This window comes from Cyprinus carpio, chromosome A21 (genome assembly GCF_018340385.1).
Source record: "Cyprinus carpio isolate SPL01 chromosome A21, ASM1834038v1, whole genome shotgun sequence".
Classification (NCBI taxonomy): domain Eukaryota; kingdom Metazoa; phylum Chordata; class Actinopteri; order Cypriniformes; family Cyprinidae; genus Cyprinus; species Cyprinus carpio.
Window position 1 is genome coordinate 13640270 of NC_056592.1, and position 23878 is coordinate 13664147.

Below are 23878 nucleotides of genomic sequence, written 5' to 3' on the forward strand. Positions count from 1 at the left end.
TCTGTAAGACCCCACTCTTACAATACCTCTGTTGGTGCCCGTATCTCAGCTGCGCAAATCAATTTTACTGTGCTGATGATTGTAATGTGAATGCCAGAGGCTGAGATGGAGCACAATTGCAACTGCAAATGACTGCTGCCAGTTGGCTGCAGTGTGAGTGTTTTTGTTTGCATGTTTGTGTGTGTCAGTGTTTTTTTCCCTCAATTTGTTCTTATTGCCTACACACTCCCCTGAGGTACTTGTGTCGACCGTTGCTCTATTTTTGCAGGATGAATGTTTGTACAGTTCAAGGGGCAGCTCTCCCCCAAACACAAGAAATAAATTTTTTATTCTTTCTTTTACTTCTTTTTTTATTTTTAACCTCACGCTTAGGTAAGCGGCTGAGGGCCGCCTCCTGTGCCTCACCCTGAAGAGCTGTTTTGTTAAATCGCTCAATTGCACCTTTAAACACAGCATTCAAACCCTTCAATCCTCACGGCATATTTTTCGATCATGCGCAAAGCATTTCAACAGCCATTTTTACCTGTTCACCTTTGAGTAATTACGCCTATCAGTGCTACTCATGCAAAATCGTCTGCCCCTGCCTTGTATGTGTATTTACGTAATATTTTGCTTCATTTGATGTGGTTTCTGAGAACAGTTTAGAACTCGGAGTGCCACTGAACACATTTTCCGCATTTTAAATGCATTTCAAGGAATTAAATCCTTAGACTAACTTAATTAACTTCTAATACTTCTTAGAAAGTTCACCAACATGAACCAAGCAGGTGTAAGCTGGAGGCGATGTATTAGTCAAATGAAACTAAAATAGTATCCAACTTTATTTTCAGCTGAAATGCATGTGTTAAACAGTATAATGATACTTTTAGAGAAACTTAGAAATTAGTTAGAAAATATTATCCAATTTAATTTGCAGCTGAAATGCATGTGTTATATAAAGATAATTTTAGAGAAAATTAGAAACTGGTTAGAAAATAGTATCTAATTTTATTTTCAGCTGAAATGCATGTGTTATATAAAGATAATTTTAGAGAAAATTAGAAACTGGTTAAAAGGATGATTTAAATTGGAAGACCAAAAAACAGTATGTATATGTAATGATGTAATGATCATGATAGTTTAAGTGCATTAAACACACTAAATTCTAAGCAAAAAAAAATATATATATTATTATTAGATAATATTGTATGCATGTTTCCATTTATTCATTAATTTTGTAATATTATATTATATTACTTTTAAATTATTTTTTAATATATATAGACAGGGGAAAATTAAGTAGATTAAGTCTGAAATAAAGTCTAAAATGATTGCTGCAACTGTGTATAATGTTAGAAACAAGAGCAGAAAATCATGAGCTGGCTTTTTTCTGTAACAATGTATTAAAATACATAAATTAAATTAATAGTAAAAATATTGTCTTTATTATGTAATATTATATATATATATATATATATTATATTATGTACAAAGACTCTTTATTTCAGAGGTGAAGGGAAAAATTAATGTGGCTGTGAAACATGAAAGAAAAAACACCCCAGAAAACAACAAAATAATCCATTTTACAAAACTATTATGACTAAAATAGTAATGATTTATTTAGCAAGTAAATAATGTGTTGCATCTGGTGTAAGTTACCTATAGATTACCTACAGATAACTTTTCAGTTATGCTTAACTTTTCCTCAAGTGTGAAAACAAGGTGTAAAAATAAATTGTAAAGGTTGTTAAAAAAAGTAAAGTGGCAAAATATAAAAAGAGCATTTGCTGTGTGCCATTTAAAATATTGTCTCAAGTCTAAAATTGTGACTCTTTCAAGTGCAGTCCCTCAAGCACACAAAGATTATACTAAATCTGTATTCTGACCATCCTTTTCTTTTCTCTTGGGCAGGTCTTTCGCAGTGGAGAGGGCATGGGTATCAGGCTGGACAGCGCGTCTGCTTTCCAGGGTGCTGTCATCTCCCCTCATTACGATTCACTGCTGGTGAAAGTCATCGCCAGTGGAAAGGATCTGCCAGCGGCCTCTGCCAAAATGAGCCGAGCTTTAGCGGAGTTCCGCGTCAGGGGGGTCAAGGTAAGGCTTTTCTCGACAACAGTGCTTGCATAAACGATCAGAGGCAGCATGAGTGCGATCAGTGGGGACCTTTGGAAATCAGTGGTGTCAAAAATAATAATAAAAAATTTTTTTCATCATAATAATGTAATTGTCTAAAAAAAATAATTAATACACAAAAAAAAAAGAAATACCTTCAGTCAATTCCTTAAGATAAAATGAAAATATGAAATTTACTACGTAGCTCATGAATATTAATGATTAAAGAATCTAATTAATATTCAGTAGGCTAAGTAGTTCCATGTCCTCTCTCTCATATAATGCCAGCTAAGCTGCTGGTCAGAGTGCACAATGCCAAAAATGATCACTTTCTCTGGAAAGGCAAGCGTGACAGGAGCACGGGAAGCCTGACATGACAAACTGAGACAGAGTAAGTGATCAGATGAGAAGTGGTTTATTTCCGTGATAGAACCTATGGATTCCCTTTCCCCCTGTTAAATGTGTAGCAGCAGACACTTCACGGTCTTGTCACCCATCATGCTGTTTGCCATCTGAGGCTCTGATCAGATCTTGAGTGAGCTGGAGCTAAAAACATTTCCATTTTGAAGATCTTAAGTTTATTCCCCCCCTTCTTTTTTCAATCTCCCACACATAAACCTGAACAGACTGGATGAGTCACATTAGACCATAGATGGTAACATGCACGTATAATATGTATTTATCAGCATAATGTGATCAGAGTTGAAGTAATGGCACTAATGGCACTCTCGGATAAAGAGTGCAGACCTCACCGTTTTCTGATGTGCCGCTTTCGAAGGAAGGGAGGGGTGCAGATGAGAGAAGTTGTCATGGAGTGTTTGCACTTAATCAGCCTGAATAAAATAAATGTGTTTACATAAACCATTAGGGAAGGAGCTTTTCCTGTATGCATCTTTAGAAATGAGTTTTGGAGACTATTAAGAAAATCATCCTTCTTTTTTCCTCCTTCATTAAAAAAACATCAATAATAATTCATCATATTATTTATGAAAAAACAATAAAAAATACAAAAAACTGAACTGACCTTAAATTAAAAGGGAGATTTTAAAGGAATGGTTTAACCAAAAATGAAAATTGTCAACATTTACTCACCATCATGCATGACATTAAGGTCCTCGAGGTGCAGACCTCTGTATTTTTCTAAAATGTATATAATAAAAGTGAAAAATTGCCTATTGCGTGACACCAATATCAAAGGCATCCTTGAAGTTAAACAATAAAATAAAAGCAGAATGTATTCCAGAACGACGCTTCAGTTGATGGTTATAATCGGTTATAATGACGGTGCAAAATAAGATTTAAGTTTAAGCTGTTTTACAATAGAAATGGTATTAAACGATTAAAAACTGTTCAATTTTCCCTATTTGAACTGAAAATATATAACTTGTGATTCAAGTAATTTGTAATTGTCATTGTAATAAGACAATAAACATTAAAGAACCATTATCACCAAAAATATACTAAAGATTAGTAATCCAAATATCTTTTCTGGTAGCCTTTAGCAAATTCACTTCTAATATTCTAATAAAATTATTCATAAAACACATGTATAAATCAGTTGACTCAGCACGTACATGTCATAAAACACATGTATAAAAGTATGGGATACTTTCTTCACTGGCAGATGAAAATCAAATGAAAATAAAAATAAAATATTCAACCAAAGTTCAGCTATGGGAAGGGAAGAGAAATAGGCCGAGATGAAGAGACTGAGAGAAAAAGAAGGTGGTTGAGATGAAAGAAAAAGCGCATGTACTTACGGCTTTGGAAAAACATGAGGGTGAGTCAGAAAATAAATAATTCAGAATTTCATAAAACATCCAAACTCTCAACGCAGAATATTTGATATGAAAATTAAAAAAAAATATTTGTGTGTTTTCATGATTACTGGAGAATAATGTTTGTTAAAAAAACATCTCGCAGTGTTTTCTTGTGGTTATAAGAGCAAAAATGTGTTCTGTTTGATCAGCCCCTTATGCCACTATGTCAGCTCTGCAACTGAATACAATTATGCACATCTTGTGGTTATAAGAGCAAAAATGTGTTCTGTTTGATCAGCCCCTTATGCCACTATGTCACTCAGACTTAAAAAAAAATGTCAAATTGGACAGATGTTGAAATTAAAGTGCTTCGACTCATGTGGGCGAATGAAGGCAACGGAGCAGCTGAAAGATCATATCAGAAGGGAAAGATCATTACAGACATTACAGAATTTACCAGTATTTGGTGTTGATGTGTTAATGGTCTTTTAACGGTGGAATGCCATTGCCTGTATGAACAGCATTTTTGTGTATTTACCGGTAAGGTTATTCTGGCAATTTTTACGGTAATTTACCGGGATTGCTGTGTGAAAGAGGCTATTGACAGATTCCATCTGACTTTAAAGAGCTTGAACATTTAAAGAAGATAACAAAAATAAAAAAAACAAACAAAACATTATTGTCTTTTGCACTAATATAACTAATATAATCATGTTAATCATAATTTTATCATTCTTAATATAAAAGAGACAAAGTCTCAATCCAAAAAACAAAAAAAAAAACAGTCAATTATTTGCACTCTCAAAATAATGCTAAAAAATTTAATATAAAAGATTCAAAAACATCTAGTCACAGGGGGAGTGCCCTTAAAGGGACAACTTTGTATTTAATATACTCCTGAAAGATTCATAGTAGTAATATAAAGGTACATATTACTATTCTAAGGTACTAAATACATAATATAGGGGTTGTACAGCTGTTGTACTCCTAAAGGTATAATTTTTTGCACTTTTTTTCTGACAGTATACCTGAAATTGACATTTAAAAAAGACTTTTGTTTGGTTAGTCTGACAAAAATTGTACTTTTAAAGTGCATGTAAAAAGACTTAATTATAAGGCTGGTTTTCAGTTCGGATGCTGCTTATGTAGGTAGCGAGGCAGCTCAGTAGGTTTTGTGTGTGTGGTGTAAGGGATGTATCCTGCTGCAGCTAAGCTTTGAAGAGTCAGCCGTCAGGGAAGCTTTTAAAGCTCCGCATCATTTTTTCGACCAATTCACTGTTCCTCCTAGCACATTCTCTCTCTCCATCTCTCTCAGCCTAATCTCCCTCCCATCTTGCCCTATGCACAAATCTTAAAAATTGCTCCAACATGACTTTAAATACCTTTCAAGATAATTTTTTTTTCCTCCCCGGGAAAGATCTGCTGTCCATTCGCTCGTGTTTCTCTCATCTAAATTCCCCCACAGCAGAGTAAAGTTTGTGACAGAACATCTCCGAAAATTGCCTTGCACCGACTCTGTCATTCCACCCCAATATTTCGCTTTCCGCCTCTCTGCACCTTGCGCTCTCTACAATCAGGAAAGTGCTCGATTACCCTGTGGGCTGCATTCCCAAGTGTGACTAGAGAACCTGGCCTCGGAAGAATTCAGAGAATCACTTCAAGCTGCTAGGCGTCATGGCCGGAGCTAGAGCTGTGCCGCGGCCTGCCTGCTTTTAAAGAAGACTGATGAAGTGCGCTCCAGGATATGCTCGAAGTTCAAACCTCTCCTGCTGCCTTAATTTAAAGGCTCCCTCTTCCTTCCACATTTGATTAATCTCGCTATCTCTTCTTCGCCACATTAACACAACATGGTTTTTTCGCACGATCGCTTACACTATTTTTCGATTGCTTTCTCCCTTGCTCACTTGTTCCCGTCACTGTGCGCTGCAGGAAGGAGGCTGCTCTTCTCCTTCGGGGCTTGGGAACTCCCTTGTTTTTATTAGGCATCTTCAAATAGCCAATTTATCTAGTACTGCCACCACAAGATTTAATTAACTCTTCAAATAATGGACTGTGGTTATGCAATGCATTTGCAGAGGTAGAATGGAGAAACCAGTATCTATCTGGCTCATTGGGTTTGTTGTTTGCCAAAGATCTGGATCAGGTCTAGTGGACATCAGAAGTAGTAATGGAAGACAACTGCTAATTACTAATTTGTCATTTAGGGGATTCTTTTATCCACAGCTACTCAATAGTGCATTTGTTGCATTTGGAATTACAGGGAAGTCGAACCCTAACAGTTAAGGCCCAATGGAAGACAAGATTTTCAGTGAATCTTAAAAGTGTGTATTTAAGTATGTTTCAACAACATACAGCAGTTTCAAACAAGGATTCCGAAGTTAGATTACAAGTTAGTTAGAATTAGACTAGACACGGTCGCCTGAGGAGGTTACCATAGCAACAGCAGTCTGCTTGAGCAGGTTTTGTTAGTATCAATTACAAATTTCACATGGAAAAAACAAAAAACAACAACATTCATCACTCTAAAACTAAAAATTAAACAAAAAAAAAATAAAAAAGTAAAAACTAAAAAACTACTTAACTTTTTGTAAAATTTTGTTGTTTTGAATTAAAAATTAGACTTTTGAAACTATGTGTGTGAAACAGAAAAAATATAGAAAATAATTGTGAATCTTGTAATTCATAATTGAATGTGATGCATAAGTGAATGTGTACTGTGCATATTTTAATTTAAGTCCTTTTTTAATTACTACCCCATACTATACACTATACAGTATTGTTTAGCATGTGAAATTTCCTTCCTTTTTGAACCTTAAACTCTCTTGTCCCTGTTTATGCTTTCAGCATTGCTCAATTTCAGCAAAATGATTCTTTTATCTTTTACCCCTGAAATTTTAAACTGTATTTTGGTCAGATTGTCTTAATAGGTTGTTGTTCTGTAAATATTATGATAATAAATCACATATCCCAAAGCCCTTAAACTTATTCAACAGTCTCCCACAATCAAAAGCTATTAAAAAAAACCTCACATTCATGCTCTGTAACACCATGGGTAGCTCATGCATGTTGTGAATTGCTTTGTTGGCCATTGTAGAAAGCTTCAAATGCTAAGAACAGAATTCTGGACAGATGTTTAAAGAAACAGGCAGTTTCTTTTAGAAATAATCTCAATTAGAAACCACAGGGCATAACAAAAGGCGAAACGATTGGAGCCAAGGCTACGTTCCTGGTTCTAACTCTTCTCTGTGATTAAATAAAAGCCTGAATGTTTCATTATGTTCTCTAGCACTGTCCCGCTGGCTTTGAAAGGCCCCTGCTGAGCAAGCCAAGTTGTATGTAGATCTAAAAGAAGTCATCATGTTCGCTGAACATTTAGTTCTTTTAGCATCATCCTCCCTTGGTTTGTCGTTTGATTTTGGATTTTTTTTTTCTGTCTGTCTTTCAGTTGCAGTATTTCTTTCTTTCTTGTGTTTGCAGTGCCTCCTCTCTGTGAGGGCTGCTTTTATATGATACCAGGATATGTTCATCACTGTCAGGAAGTTGATCCGTGTCAAGAGCCTGGAGGCCGTATCGAATGAGGGTAGAAGCTGCGGAGAGTGAAAGACATTGTGAGAATAGGGGAGAGTGTGTCTGCATGAAGGCATCAGAAGAAGACTGATGGAAGCTGACAAACATTAAGAACCCTAGAGAGGAGGAGGGTGTATGCAGTAAGAATAAAAAAACAGGAGAAGCTCTCTCGCTCTAAGTAAATACGTGAAATTGAATGAGGACGCAAACTCAAATACACCATCCTATTCTCCCTGGAGAGTCACGGTCATGAGTCTAAAGTGTGTTTGTCCTTTCACAGTCTTCATGGCCTTTTCCCCTTCTATCACAGTAGAGATTTACTTCTTTAGTACCAGGCACTTTCAATGAACATGGTACAAAATAAGGACCAAAACTCTTCTTTGTCAACAAATTGTTAACATCAAGAGTTCAAACTAAATGTCAGGTGAGCCGTTTTATTTTCTATTCAATTTCTTTGAAGTTTGCTATTTTTGCAGCCCTGTTACCAAAATTGGAGATGTTTTTAAATGCATTTCAAAACCCTTATTTGTGTAATTTCATTATTAACTAGAAATATGCATGAAATAAACATTAAACGTAAATGAAGCTGTTGCTAACTAGCAATTGACTGGTTTGGGACCAAATGTTACTTCATAGTTGTTGATGAACTTAATAGCATAAATTACCATAAGTTAAAGGAAAATAATAGTTTAATCATTTTATTTTTACAATTGGGTAACAGGCTTGAACTGTTCATCTTGACGAATTAAGTCAGTCCCACAATTTGTCTAAAAATGTAGAAAATTTGACGAGATTATTTACTACTTTACCACTTTTTACTGTCATGCTGTAGAAAGGGTCCAAATTTGTGGGCGTAGCAATGTTAAAAAAAAGTTTGAAGTGTTGAAGGTGAAGAAATGGAACCATTAAATCCATTAAAATCAGTTAATTAAAGAAAAAAACCAACCTTTTTAACAACAAATAATTAAAATCATTTATTACATTGTCAAAATTATGTACTTACGTGATTGGGGGAGATATTTATTCTGTTTAAAATAAGCAATTTTTAATGGTTGGATAGTTTTTTGTTAGATAATAGTAGTTTATCTGATATACACTAGCTTTTAAAAGTTTGTGGTCAGGAAGATCATTTTTAATGTTTTTGAAAGAATTCTCTTATACTCAACAAAGGCTGCATTTATTTGTTTAAAAATGCAGTCAAAATATTAATATTGTGTAATATTATTACAATTTAAAATTACTTTTTTCTATTTTAATATATTTTAAAATGGAATTTATGTAATGGCAAAGCTGAATTTTCATCAGCCATTACTCCAGTCTTCAGTGTCACATGATCCTTCAGAAATCGTTCTAATATGTTTGTTGCTCAGTTTTTATCAGTGTTGAAAACAATTGCTTAATATTTTTGTGGGAATATTGTTTTTCAGGATTTATTTGAAATAGACACATTACCTTCATTGGTTCTGTTTATGATAGTATGGTCACTGTCCTTTGATAAAAAAGCTGAAATACCAACCTCCACTGAATGTTCACATCCATGAGAGCTCCTTAATACTTGGTTATTATTCTGCAGTCGAATGGTTACAGAGCCAATGAGCCTTCTACTGGCCATAAAAGAGAGGAATTGATCTTTACCTACAGCATCACATGACCCTCATCTGTGCAGCATGCCACTGTAGAATCCATATCTAGCCTTACTTAGATGAAGAAAATAGTTTCATGATCACTTTGTGCAGCATTTATAGTCACCAGTGGACTTGTGCAGCCCATTTCAATGTGTTTGTGTCAGTTTTAGCTTGTAGTTGATTAAGAGGCAGTGCAGTTGTCTTAATAGATCGCAGGCCATGTAGCGCAAGTGTTGTCTCTGTCGGCTTCTCTCATCATTACTGCTGAACAAGCCCTTCTCTAATGGCCTAGAGGTGTTCTCGTCAGAACCAGCCAGGAGCCTCCAGCTAGATGCTGCAGTTTTCCCATGAGGATACTGTTTCAGGTATCAGGAAAACAGGAACTTGGAAGTTTTGACACTTTTCCTCAGAATTGCTGGTTATTATTGGTTCATCATTGAGAAATGGAAACTAGGGTGGACATGTACACTGTGAAATATTTTTCAAATGGACCTTTAAACAAGGTCAAATTAATTTTAGTGGAAGAACAAAAAGATTTTGGTCAGATTTATGCTTAAACTGCTGGCCAGCTGGGTAAAATAATATACACTACTGTTTAAAAGTTTGGTGTCAGTAATTTTTTTAAAAAGAAATTAATACTAATTATTCAGCAAGGATGCGTTAAATTGATCAAAAATAACAGTAAAGTCATTTGTTACAAAAGATTTGTCTAAAAAATGCAGAATGCATGTTATTATGGATCATGGGACAGCAGTATATCAGCTAGATACAATAGCAAAGGTGCGCAGTTGGAGATGCCACGTACAAGTCCTTTTGAGACTAGTTGAGAGTACGTATGCACTTGGATCTAAAAATCTGCGGCACGTTCAATCTCTCACGACTCCATCAAACATAAAGGAGGCGCTCACAGGAGAACAGAATCAAAAGTTGATGAACAAAGAGCCTCCGCGAATAGAACACAGCACCTCACAACCTAAGAGATATTAGCTAATGCTTTTTCAAAGTCCTGGCTAGCGGCACTGGCAGCTGAGGCCTGTTATGAATGAGAAATCTTGCTACTGATGAAGAGAGAGTTACTTACAGTGGGAGCGAATGCACCCTGGGGGAACCCGGGAGGGCCGAGGGAGCTGAAAGCTCAAACCTCCAAAAGAAAAGCTCCTGTCAGACTCCCACACTCGCCCTGTCCCGATGGGAAGAGTGGTGGGCCTTGAAAAGATTGGGAAGGGAAGAAATGAAGGAGAGAGCAGGCAGAAGTTACTGGGTATTTCTTTGATGGCAGGGGGTATAAGAGAAGAGGTGGTTGAAAAGTCACAGAGGTGGTGCTCTTCTGAAAGCTGTGTCTCTTACATCCCCTTTTCCTCTCATACGTCTCCGCCCTGCTTAAATTGACGGAAAAGCAGGAATGACCTCATGACCTACAGGCAGAGATAGCGGAGAGCAAGTCAAAATATACTCATTTGTGCTTGGCAATAGGATTCTTAAAAAAAGAGCCCAGACAGCAGGGGTAAATCAGAGGAACATGCATATTGTACACTTGAGATTGAATCCTTTGTATGTTTTTGAGCACAGAACTTGCCATGAGCTGGTCCTTTTCCCCCAACATTATCTAAACATTGCAACCATTTTATTTCTGTACTTTTATGGAACAAATGATCTAGCATATTTTTTCTTACTTTACTTTCATTTTGTCTTTTTCCTTTTGATTTGTTCACAGTTTTACTTTTGTTGTTTATTATTATCATTATTATTTTTATTTTTTAATTGTGCAGCATTTTGGGTAAACAAAATAACTTTAGCAACCAATTTTTCCAACTGAATAGCAAGAATGTTTTTATTTTTTTTATTATTTTTTTATTTGCTTTGATTTTGTCTTTTCTCGTTTGGATGTGAGGACTTGTTTAAGTTTTACTTGTTTTTGTCGAAATGAAATGGCATCAGCAACCATTTTATTTCTATAATGTGTCATTTTTGGTGAAACAATTTTTTTTCACAACATTTTTTTAGAGCCCGACCGATATGTTTTTTTTTTTTGGGAGTAAAGGCAGATATCGATATACCGGCCGATATTCTTTGTGTATAATATAGTACAGTACCAGTCAAAATTTTGAACACTTTCCCATTCGTGTCCAAACTTTGTACTAACTTTGTATGTAAAACTTGTCTAGACTGGTACTATATATAGAATACATTATATACATAAACAGAATATATATACATAAACATTTTTTGCAATGATCACTCAAATGTGGCACTATAACACTATAATGACGTGATGGAGGCAGGGCATTTAACAATATAACAATAAACTTTATTATCCAAAATGAGTCTGACATCAGTGCACTGAACAGTAAAGTTGAAGTTTATTCAACTTTATTCCGTTGAAGTTTATTTCACCTCGGAACATTCATTTACGGATTTGCGCTACTGTCTTGACATACAGACAAAACTTACTAGAGAAGTGTAAAGTGTAACATAATATATCTCTGTAAATAAATACAATATAAATTCACATCTCGCGCACTTTAATGCAATTTGAATGTAATGTGTACATTCCCTTGAAACTGGAATCATGGCGGAATTTCATGTGAAGTCCACTTCGCAGGGCACTTATGGTCGAATAAGACAACACTTGAATGCTGCTGCCTGAACAAGAGACCTCCTCACTGAAGTAAAAGTGTTGACTGGTGTCACTATTTTGCGAACACGCCGGTGGATCTCTGCCAAATTCGTGGGATCCCTTCAGCTCGAGGAGCCCTCTCAAACGCCACCCTTCATGCGTCGGTAGCCCCCCCGGGATCGCTAGATCGGTCGGCGCCAGACTGCGAATTTAATCACTCATAACTCCCAAACCCCGGGGCTATCGATGTAGTGGTGATCTCATTCGAAAGATGGCCTCTATATGTACACTCGATCCGCCATTCGAGAGGGTTCCTTGAGCTGAAGGGATCCACCAAAATTTTGTGCGGATTCGCTGCGCCATTACGGAGATATGGCCTTTCAAAGTTTCAGTGGTTTTCCATAGACTTAAGCTTTAAAGCATTTCATCCAGGTTGCCAGTAGCAAACAATGGAGTGCGCTCTGCTGGACAAACTAAGTAATTACACGTTATATGTTCTGTAAAAAAAATTAATATCGGCGATACCGATACCGGCTCATATCTGCCGATAAAATCGGCTAAACGATATATTGGTCGGGCTCAAATTTTTTTCATAATAATTTTTTTTTTTTTTTTTTTTTTTGGAGTCATGCAGTAAGACCAGGAAAGGTGCATGCTGTTACAAAAAATGTGTTGTTAAATGCACTGTAAGTTGCTTCGTATAAAAATACCTGCCAAACGAATAAATCGAACAAATCAATAAATTACAAGCTGACCCAATTGATAATTAACTTCATTTACATTTTTTGGTAGACTATCCCTTTAAGAATTTAATCTGTATGAGGACTATATCTCATCCTCACTGAGAATACTGTAAATGTGAACCATCATGTGCTTTGTGGCGGAAGCCCATAGTACAGTAAGTTAGAGTTTGACTCTCAAAGGACTAAAGTTGCTTAGGCTGCGTATTTTGCACATTGCACTAGCTGTCGTCTTGTCAAGACTAACAGGAGAGGGAGAGGGAGAGAGAGAGAGAGAGAGAGAGAGAGAGGCAGTAAAGCTCAGCGGCTGCAGCTGCAGTGAAGTCATCACAGCCAGAGAGAGAACAGGCCAGCTCTGTCTGCATCACTACTCCTGCATGCATGATCAGCTAACCACCTATGTGCCAATCAGAAGATTTTAATTGGATAAAAGAGGGCAGTATGTCGCCTGTAGCAATCATAAGGAACCGTTCCATCATCTCCTCCACTACCTCCTCCCTGTGCTGCCCACACTTGTCTTCCGTGCAGTCGGAGTTTTGTGCTCTTCTTGGAATGTGTAAAGACATTTATGCACTCTAGGAGTGCTTTGGAAATAAAAAGCATGCTCATGATTTTAGACATCACACTCTGACAACAAAATCACCCGTAAAAATGAGACCATGCGATTAGTACATGCTGTTCCTGACTGGAACTTGATATCAAATCTGGGTGAAGCCATGCTTTTTCCCGGTAGTTTTTGCAGTCTGCTAGTTCTTTCCCTACAGTTATGATTTTTTTCTTTCATCCTTTTTTCTTTCCTTTTTCTTTCATCTTCCCCCCCACCTTTTTTAAATGAGGCAGGACCTCAGCATAGTGTGTGTAGCTCTGTTCCAAGCTCTAGTGAGCTATTGTCTTTATAGACCCTACTAGAAAAACCCACTTAAACCAGCCTAAGCTGGTCTGGCTGGGTAAACATAACATCTGGCCACCCTGGGAAACAGCTAACCAGTCCATCCTAAAAAACAAGCTAGACCAGTGGTACCCAACCGATTTAAGATTTGACCCAAATGAAGTTCTAAAATTGTTTATGTTAATGTTTTTAAAAAATTCTCACCAAGGCTGCATTTTTTTATAAGAGATATAGTAAAAATATATATTAGCATTTAAAATAATTATTTTCTGTTTTAATATATTTTAACAGGTAATTTTAAGTAGCCGGAATTGTCAGGTTCTTATTATTTTCAACGTTAAAAGCATTTTTTGTTGCTTAATATATTTGTGGAAATTGTAATACATATTTTCAGGATACTTTGATGAATAGAAAGTTTGAAAGAACAGCATTTTTTGGAAACAGAAGTATTGTATAAATGCCTTGCCTGTCTTTTTTAATATATCTTATCCCAAGCTTTTGAATGGTAATGCACAGTTTCTACAAAAATATTGTGCAGCATAATTGTTTTTAATGTTGATAACAAAAAAAAATTCTTGAGCACCAAATCAGCATATTAGGTTAATTTCTCATCATGTGACACTGAAGACTGGAGTAATGATGCTGAGAATTTAGCTCTGCCATTCCAGTAAATTAAAATACTAATAAATACTTTTAAATTGTAATAATATTTCACAATATTACTGTTTTTACTGTATTTTTCATCAAATAAATGCACCTTACTGAGCACTCTTAAGTATTCTGCTCACTAGGTTTATAAGAGAAATCAATCATGTATTGATTTAAAAAAAATGATACACATACACATTATTTCTCCATATCATTAAATCTTGGCTACAGCCTGAGCTTCAAAGGCCATTTGCAATATACATTGTAACAAAGAGCTTAGCATAACACACAGACCAGGCAGACAGGAAACCTCCCCCAACTGCACCACTGTCCTCTTTTTCTGGTCCACACCTTCACCCTTACCTTTTCCTTTTATCTCCGTCCTGTTTTTCTCCTCTTCTTTTGTCGGCTGTTATATAAAAATGGTCTTTAGTGGGCTTGACACAAAAGAAATGAAGAAACATAACTGGAAATAGCAAGCTTCATCTTGAAGCCTTAGCTCATATAACACATTACTTATTTTGAGGTCTTGCAGATGAACAGACCTTGTTGTTATTGCTAATTATCTGCAATTAAATCTCCAGTTAAGTTAGCTGAGCTAGAATTAGTACAGTACAGTACAGACATTATTCTGATTATATTATCTGACATTTTAAGCAGGTTTTTTGTGGCCTGTATATGTCATGCTGCCAGTCAACTGCAGCGCTTTTGTTTTTGGGTTCAAAGCATTATGTGCCATATGGCTTTTTATTCCAGATTCTCTTAAGCAATTAACCTTGGAGATATCATATCAGATTGGTCTCAATTAGAGCTTCATTACAGCTTCATTCCACAATACAGAATATCATTTTTACAGAACAGCTTTTTATTCTTTTTATGACTCTTGAAAAAGGCTGATCAGACAAGAACAATTATGACAATTCAGACCACTTTTGAATGACATTTGAACAAATGGCTCCTCAATTTTAAACACCAGTGTGTTGAAGTCCCTCCATCTTTCCAATTCATTGAAAAACATATCCACAGAAAAAAAAAAAAAAAAAAAAAAAAAAAAAACTTTACAGCATATTTATATGCTTTCCCTCATTAGAGGGCCCAGTCATGTTGTGCTGCTTCACAGCAGTGAATTTCAACAAATAATGCATTCCCTTTTTGGGTTTGAATTGTTTTTTGTTTGTGATATTTACCCCTTTCAGCACCTCATTAACATTCGAGTAGTGTTTCTTCTGCATGAAGTAGCGGCTGATTTATTCAATAATTTATTAATTGGTTAATTAATCTCGTTGAAACAGACGCTTTAGGTTGTAATCCTTGTGCCTTGGGCCTGTCAAAAAAAAACAAGCCTGTCCTTGAATTCTTATTTCTTCAAATCCTACTTGTCATTCTTTGTCTTCACATAATTTGATTTTGAGCCTTGTTGTGGTTCGAAATAATGGCAGTCATCAAATAATAGCCAATCCTTTCAGTAACAATAATTACTCATCATCACTCCCCACCACCCATAATAATTTTTCAAACAAAATCATATTAAATTCATTACCTCACCTCATTTGTTCGTATGAGCCTTTCCTAAATGTCACTCCCCCAAATGTGGAGTCTTTCTTTCACAATCTACACCACACTTTCCTCTAGGTCTCTTGGATTGACGGTCATGCTACTGTTTGAGTTTGAAGTTGAATTGGAGTTGGAGTTGGAGGAGTTGCTGGAAGCAAAGGCATGTAGATAGTTCTGCGTTAGGCCATGGCCATACTGCTCGCTGCTACCCATGCTGGACGTGCTGGTGGAGGCACAGTGGACAAGCATGCCATGTAGAGACTGGCTACGTCGGGTCCAGATGACGCTCAGACGCTTGGCATAGCTGTAACACGTGGTGGTTGTGATTTCACCCACGTCAAAAGAGCAGCTACGCTTGGTCTTGAGTGCCTGTCTCAAGTCTGAGCCTCCTTCCCTTCCGTCATCTCCATCTTTTGTCGGTGCAAGTGAGTCCAAGACATGTCTGTCCATGTCTCTGTCTTTCTCCAGAGACTTTCTCAACTTGAGCCTACCTGCTCGATTTTGTGTCAGCATGGGCAGTGTGTTACATGGGGAGTAATAGAGTGTCAGTCTCTCACTTTCTGGTGTGAGAGGACTAAAACATTTTTCCTTCACTTCCCCGTCTCCCCTATCGCGTGGGCTACGGTGTGGCCCCGGGCTCTGTTTAGGCTTTGGGAGAGAGCTGGGCTTGTGTTTGTCTTTTGTTCTTTGGGCCAAGAGTCCATTTGGCAACGCCACCATCATCATACTGTTGTTTCCGTTCGTCTGGGCGTAAACATCCACCCCTTTGGCCGGAAAGAACTTGCCCGGCCTATTGGCATCGTCCCGACACTCTCCACAGACGCGATGGCGCACCATCATGGCCACAGTGAAGACCAGTAGGGTAACTACCACAACGCCACCCACCATCACTGTCAACGTGCCGCCCAGGAAGTGAGCGTGCAGAGAACGACATTCTGGATAATCCTCTTTAGTGCTGAACTGGATGCAGCCCAGCACCTTTGTAGTAGCCAAGGAGGAGATGCCATCATCGAATATGGCCAAGACACACAGGCTGTAGTCTGCTCCTGAGACCAAGTTTTTCAGCAGGAAACTATTACTGGTTGGAGGCAGAATTCTGACACCAAATAGAAAAAGAAGAGAAAATTTATGAGAAATTAGACATTATGTCAAGGATTAATCCAGCCGGAAATACATCAAGCACAACAAAGTGAGCTTTAGAAGCTAAGTTTTGTAATGAAAATGGCTTAAATCAATACCCTACAATGAAGGGGAATCTAGAAATGAACAAATAAAGAATAAACTACAAATGTTGTAGATGCGGCAATCTGACAGGCGGTGAGGCATTTTTACATTAAAGCTAAGAGGATTCCGACATGCTTCTTGCCTGAAGGACTCCTGCCCACACTAGTCTTTACAATCTGCCATCTCTGGCAGAAACAGTGTCCGTACAGTACTCTTTAATAGACTTCATTGACTGTGTCCAGTGCATTTGCTTTGGCTGCTTGGTATACATGTCTGTAATGAAAATGCTTTGGAAGGCTACACCTAATTCAAGTCCTTAAATTCACTTTACATTGAGAGGTAATTGGCGGTTACAGCAGAAGGACCTTGAACAATTTTCAGTGTCCTTTGCACTAGTTTCAATAAGCTATTTGTCTCCTTTCTTTTCAGATTCAAGAATCTTTCATTCAGATTTGTCAATTTCATTTATTTTTCACTAAACTGTGTCTTTCCTTGAGTATCCACCTCAGCAAAAAGAACTGTAGTGTTATTGAATATGTGCTGCACTGTAAGGAATAAAAGACATTTGAATTTACATTCATGTAGAATTCTCTTATTTTTTAGCTCATTGTGTCACTACATATCAATGAGCATGCCTATCTGCATATTAAATTTCAAATTCTTATGGATGATTTGAATTACAAGGATTATAGGAAACATGTCTTAATGATCTGCTGTTAATGAAGCCTTAGTTGTTTCTTTATGAATTGTTATGTATGCCATTGAATATACCAGTTCAGATCTCTACATGGCCATGGCAGGAATTGGAAATATTGGATATAACTTTGAATGTTGACACGAAAATAAATGTGCCAGATTTTTCTGTTCTTGGAAACATGGATATAACTTTGAATCTTTATATTAATAATCTTTTTAAAACTGAGAAACAAAATTGTTTTCTGTGGTTATTGACATTAAAACTGAGAAACAAAATTGTTTTCTGTGGTTATTGACATTATGCTGCAAATGCTGTCAATAGAGTTTAACTTGTATTGAATGTGGAGCGTCTCTTTAATGTGGAAAATATCTAGGAAAATCTCTCTAGTTTAGCAATGCACTCAAGGTGGCCAGTCAATGTGCATTAATGTCTGTCTTCTGGCCTAGAGTAGCTTACTGTGTTTATTCTTACAGTTTCCTGCATGTTGATGGGAATAGCTGTAGTAACAGGTCCAATATGAAGATGCCTGACCTCCCACTCATGCACTTCTCTGCCTGCCATCACTCAGCAACTGCTGCTACTTCTGCTACCCCCATCCCCCTCTCTTCAGGCCATCCTCCTGTATCTACATATATACACCTTCACCACTCATCAAAAAACTCAACCCACCGAAATCCCTCTGCTCCCTCCTTTTGTTAAGCCTCTCAAGATATGTTCTTTCATTGTGCAGTGAATATTTTGCAGCTCCTTACCATGTGCATTGATATTGAGTTGAAGAGCCTCTAGTAAGGTTGTAAAGGGAAAGGAAAAGGTAAGAAGAGCCTCTAGTAAGGTTGTAAAGGGAAAGGAAAAGGTAATGAAAAGGAAGAGTGAGATAAACAAATCGAATCGTAAAATAAAGGCTACCAGAATTTCAGTTTTCTTGTCTGTAATAGGATATTTGCATGCAAGCTATGTTGTTTGTGCATCAAAATAAAGCTGCACAATATGCAAAAAGTATCAGCATTCATAAGTAGTTGAATAATACTGTACTAATATGATGTACTGCATCTGTTGAGATTCTGAAGCCAAACTTTACAAACAATAAAGACAAAACAACACAAATAAAAAACAAAAAATTAAGAACTATCAGACTTGAGATGGTATAAAGTCAAAGATGTTAAAAAGTCAAAAATCTGTCATACAGAGAAACTTTCTTTTGATTTAGATATCGTTAAATTAGCAGGCAAATAAATAGTTTTCTTGTTCATTGTTAGTCCACATAACTAAGAAAACCCAACATAAACAGCCCCCTCCCCCCTACCTCTAAGAACTGTCAATCCAACTACTGACTTCTTCCACCTGTCTAAGAAGAGTTGGTGTAAGCAACTCCCACAGCCCTACCCTTGTGACCTGCCCCATCTCTCTGTCCCCTTTCTCCCTCCATTTAGATCCATTTCACTCTTCCCGATTCATTGTGACACCATCTTCAAATGTGTAGGTTTTACCCTATTAAAGGGTCCATCCTGTTTTCCCCAGAGTCAGCAAGTCCTCTCACTCCACTGCTCTGCTTTCTTTACCCCTCCATGGCTATAAATAGCTGCCTGTATCTCTTTTAGCCTCATGGCTCAACTTGAATCTTCCATCCGCTTTAGGCTGTGTCTGTTTCCTTTGGCCTTATCCTTCCATCAATATCTGAAGCCTATAATCCATGAACATGAGCACCAAGGATGTTAACATGCTTTCACTTGAAATGCATGAAAACCAAACACTAAAAACCAACACATAATTTTCTCTTTTTTGTCAAAAGTGCTGCAACAAATACAGAAACAAGATATCCTTACCTGTAAACAAGTCCATCATCAGCTGTGCTGTTGTACTGGATCTGATACATCCACACCAAAAAAGGCATTGAAGATCGACCCATTTTCCAGCGAATCTGTGCTGAATTGGATGTCACACCTAGAACTCCTACCAGGGTTTCTGTGCCTCCATTACTGCTTCCACTTCCTCTTTCTCCAGTATCCGCCTTGCCTCCAGTGACATTCCGTACGGTCACCACACCAGTCCCTGCTCCTTCAACCCCTCCACGGCCACTACTAATATCAGAGGATCCAGGGTCTCTGTGGTTAATAAGAGTAATTGTACCATTCCCTCTATGAGGAAGAGGGATGATCTTCAAGTCTACCAGAGCTGTGGATTCCCCTGCAGCATTGATAGCAATGCATGTATAGGTTCCATCATCTCTGGCACGGGTCACCAAAAAATCCAGTGTGCCATTATAATATGAGCGAATACGACTAGAGTTGGCCACAATACGGTCATCTGGTGACACCCAATGAATTACTGGCTCAGGGTCACCAATGGCTCGACATTTAAGTGTGGCTCTTTGGCCCTCCAACACCCATAGCTTGTTGGTATTACGGGTGATCAGTGGAGGCTCACACGTGAACTCTTCCTCTGGAATGGACCAGAAGTATCGACCCGCCAGATGAGTAGGTGTGGCACAGGTCTCCATATCATCTTCCCGAATCAGTCGTCGTAGCCACAACAGCTCACAGTTGCAGTGCAGGGGATTCCCCCCAAAGTTAAGGCTTATAATTGAATTGTACGGTGTTGGACTGACAACCCCAATTTGAGATCTGGAAAACAGTGGATCAGGGGGAAGAGTCTGCAGTCTGTTTGAGGTCATATCCAGTCGGGACAGTTTGTAGAGCTCACTGAAAGAACCCTCAGCAATCTGGTCTATTAGATTGTGATCTAGATTTAAGGTGTGCAGGCTAGCCATATTCTGAATAGAATCCCAAGGAACTTTACGAAGGTTATTATAGGAAAGATCCAGATCCTCCAGAGTTAGCAGGAAGTCATCAAAAGCATCTGCCGAAACATCTGTGAGCTGATTGTTGTTGATGATGAGATGCTGAAGGTTAATAAGACCTGTCAGATCCTGAGGTCCCACGACTGTGAGACGGTTGGTGTCCAGGTGAAGTGAACGCAGACTCTCCAGATCAGCAAAGGCCAGTGGTTTCAGAGCATGTATGGTGTTGCGTGACAATGTCAGGTCAACTAGTCCTGTCATATTGGCAAAGTCTGCACCTCCCACTTCCAGGATGTAGTTGTCAGCAAGACGCAGCTCCACAGTGCGGCGATCAATGTTTGGTGGCACGAAAAGCAGACCTTTATTAACACACAGTGTGCTCAGAGACTCTGATAAGTTCCGACACACACAATGGATGGGGCAGATGGACACCATGCCCCATGTCTCTCCTGCCGACACACCTTGTCCGCTCCACAGCAGTATGAAGCCTAGGAGACCCAGCCAGAAAATTGTTGATTGTGGCATGGGACAGGGGCGGACACTTATTGTTCTGACAGGGATAGATAGAGGATATCTCTTTGACTGGATCCATTTCGAGCTCTCCTGTTCTTGCAACAGATTGGTTCCTCTAGATGGACTCCCTGGTTCTGTGCGTGGCATGGTAACCAGGTTGTCCACAGACCTGTATAAAGAGAACAGACATTAAGTGGCTTCAACTCATAACTTGTTGTTAAGAATTTGGAGAAGTTGATCCCTGTCTCCCTCAGTCCTAAGCCTGCTTGTCCATTCACTAATCCCCTGCACAATTGCAGTTATTCATTAATTGCTACTGAGACTTGGTGTTACAGCATGCCTAGTCATTCATACAGTATAAGCTCGCTCCATCTTAGAGTGCATCAAAGAGGAGCTAATCGTGAGCTAATCTACCAGTGTCCATTGCTTCAGATTAATGGTGTACCTGGAATCCTTTGTCAGTTGTTTAGATTTCAAGGCATTTATCATGTGCCCAGCAAGTGCAGCAAGAACTTTCAACTTTTCCCCTGGTTTGTGAGCGAAAGAGAGACTCAATTTGGCTGCCAGGGACAAGCACCAAGATGATCAGTCACATTCTAAGTGATGAATGCCTTGGCTGTCTTCTCATCGCAGATGTGAGATTATGTGGCTGTTGTTTTGGCTGAGTGTGCAGACAAAGTGTATCTATTTAACCAAGTCTTATGTTCTTCTGTTTGTTCTCCTCCCTGCTGCTCCCTGCTCTCCTACAGGGGTCTGATTACTCCATTAACCTGATACATAACTGCCTGTGTGTGTCTGGTCTGTCGCACACATTGACAGACATGCTCCAACCAACCAGTGCAAGAACAGAAGGGAATGACAAAAGCTGCAATGAGTGTGCAAATGAAGTTTAATTGATTACACAAAACCAAAACCCTTTGATATCCAATGCACAATTGTCCTTAAACATTTGCAAATGCTTGACTTGGTTTAATACGTCCATCAGTCACCATCAACAAAATGCTGCAATGTTATGCTGATGATTCTATTTGTTGTTTATGTGATTTTGGCCTGTTCATTTCATGTCTTACATAATGTCTACAGTATCACACTCACAAAGCAGTTTTAAAACAAGAGAGTATGTGTGCAAAGAAAGGGAAAGATTAAGAGATAAGATGGGACAGCGTAGAGAGTAGAGTTATATCCTATAAATAACCATGTGCAATTGGCTCAAAGCTGTATGTGTGCAAAATTGCAATAAAGAATGAATACCCAGTGGAATTCATATTCATTGTTCTGAATCTGGAATTACACACTGCAAATATCCTGCAAACAATTGACAAACCTCATGAGCCTCTATCTGCCAGCAGTAGGATATTTTGTGCATGGAAGGGAAAGGAGAAAAATAACTGTCATTTTTCATACCTGTTTGTGTCTGTTTCATCAAGATTTACAATGGTTTCCAATCCTTTCAGTTCTTCTATAGACAAACTGCCCAGCTAGTCCCATCATTGCTTCAGATTAAAATCCAGAGTGAAACACTATGGAAATATTCAGGTGTGCTGAGGGTCGATTTGTTCCTCATAGTTAACTGATCTGTGGTCAAATGGATGACTTACTGACAGTCACATCCTCACTGCCTTGTCGTTCTTTTCTTCGCCATGAGTCACTGCCCCGTTTCCATAATCCTTAGTGAACCTCAGTTAAACTGAATTGGGTATGTCTGGATTGTTTTTCCCACCCTTGAAATCCAAAATTCTCCTTTATTTCACAGCATTATTAAAGTCAAAATCCAGTGAAAGCTTGTTTTATTCAAATCTTCTTTTATTTGCAAAGATGCTTCCAGTAGCAAGTGGCTCCCAATCCATGCTTGTACTCTGAGTTAACTGCCAAAAGAAACAAAAATCTCTCTTAATAAATATTTAACTAATATTAAAAGCTCACATTCCCTTTTTTTATAGTCAGCCTATTTTTATTCTCTCATTTCTCTTGCATAGACCTTTAGCTCAGATGCCACATCATAAAGTGGAAAGCATGTTGTGTATTGTTCATGTCTGTTTGCTGATGTTGGCGTCTTACACTATTGAGGATCCTAAATTAATTGATTCTTCCTGTAAACTGGCACATTAAAGCAAATAATCCAATTAGACCTGCTTTCAAGCAGACCCTGTGGGTCTGACTGAGCCAAATATGTTTGCATGTGTGTGCGCACACTCTTGTCTAGATGGACTAGAAGTCTATACACTCAATTTCACCGCATGATTCCCTCTTTATTATCCTCAACCTCTCCTAAAAACAACAAAGTCTTAACTATCTCCTTATCTCCACTAATCCTCAACCTCTCCTAAATACATATAGGGTGAAGGCAAACATATACCAACCTTTTTTATTTCCAAATTCCTGCTTATGTCCATCCAAGAGAACTGCTGCTCTCTCCAGTGGTCCCTTTCCCTTTACATCCTCTCAGGCTCCTCAGGGAGGGATTTTGGTTAGCATCCTCACCCCTCGTTTCTCTCCCCACTGCTTCTTTTGTTTTTACTTTTGCAAACGGTCCAGGGAAACCCTGCCCTCAAAGTAGGAAACCATCACCTACAGTCACGAAGAACCTTCATATAACCATGCGGTTGAGTCCCCACTGATGTCACTTATTGCCATCAATCAATGCCTCGTTTTTGCTTTTACGTTCCTGCTCTGTATTCTTGAACTGCGCGAGTCTATGATTTGTTGGTTCTGATGCAGAGAGCAAAACGATGTGAGTGCAAGCGTTTGCGACTGCAATGTGTCTGCTACAGCAAGGGCAGAGTGAGCGGGAGGGAGGGAAGAGAGAACGAGAGAGAGAGAGAGAGAGAGGAGAGAGTGGCAGAGCCTGAAGCAGTCTTGGCTCTCGGTATGAGGGAAGAGACGGAATTCAAGGGTAAAAATGGCAGAATGGGTGTGCATTGGCTGACTGGGGTGTGAGGTTGGATCTGGAGAGGAATTGCCCAAAGCTTTGTCCCTCTGACAGTACATTTTTAACAGCAGGGCACCATCAGTCAGCAGACACACTAAGAATTTTTTGTCACCAATTCTCCCACAGAGTCAATTTTCATCTTCTGTGAATGCAAATTAATTATACAGTATATTATTAAAAATGGATAAGAATAGCTGATTTTGAGAACTTTTGAGAGATGCATGGGT

At 38.2% G+C, this 23878-nt stretch overlaps 2 protein-coding genes across 4 annotated transcripts in view; one reads left to right on the forward strand and one right to left on the reverse strand.

The window, feature by feature from the left end:
* The window catches only part of pcxa (pyruvate carboxylase a), a 101468-nt gene that overhangs the window by 55103 nt on the left and 22487 nt on the right, over positions 1-23878 (forward strand). Inside the window, exon 9 of the mRNA XM_042710939.1 lies at positions 1891-2073. Coding sequence (XP_042566873.1) covers positions 1891-2073 — 183 coding nt within the window. The remainder of the gene's footprint in view (positions 1-1890; positions 2074-23878) is intronic.
* Positions 15485-23486, reverse strand: lrfn4a (leucine rich repeat and fibronectin type III domain containing 4a). 3 transcript variants are annotated; one of them, XM_042710940.1, is made up of 4 exons: positions 23083-23486; positions 22132-22587; positions 19236-20895; positions 15485-16587 (listed from the first exon to the last, which is right to left on the reverse strand). In XM_042710940.1, exons 3-4 carry the CDS (start codon positions 20867-20869, stop codon positions 15549-15551), a joined length of 2673 nt encoding a protein of 890 aa, XP_042566874.1. In that variant the 5' UTR covers positions 20870-20895; positions 22132-22587; positions 23083-23486; the 3' UTR covers positions 15485-15548. The 3 variants fall into 3 exon arrangements, with proteins under 3 accessions (XP_042566874.1, XP_018950688.2, XP_042566875.1); XM_019095143.2 differs by having other exon boundaries at positions 19236-20891; positions 22127-22587; XM_042710941.1 differs by lacking the exon at positions 22132-22587 and having other exon boundaries at positions 19236-20891.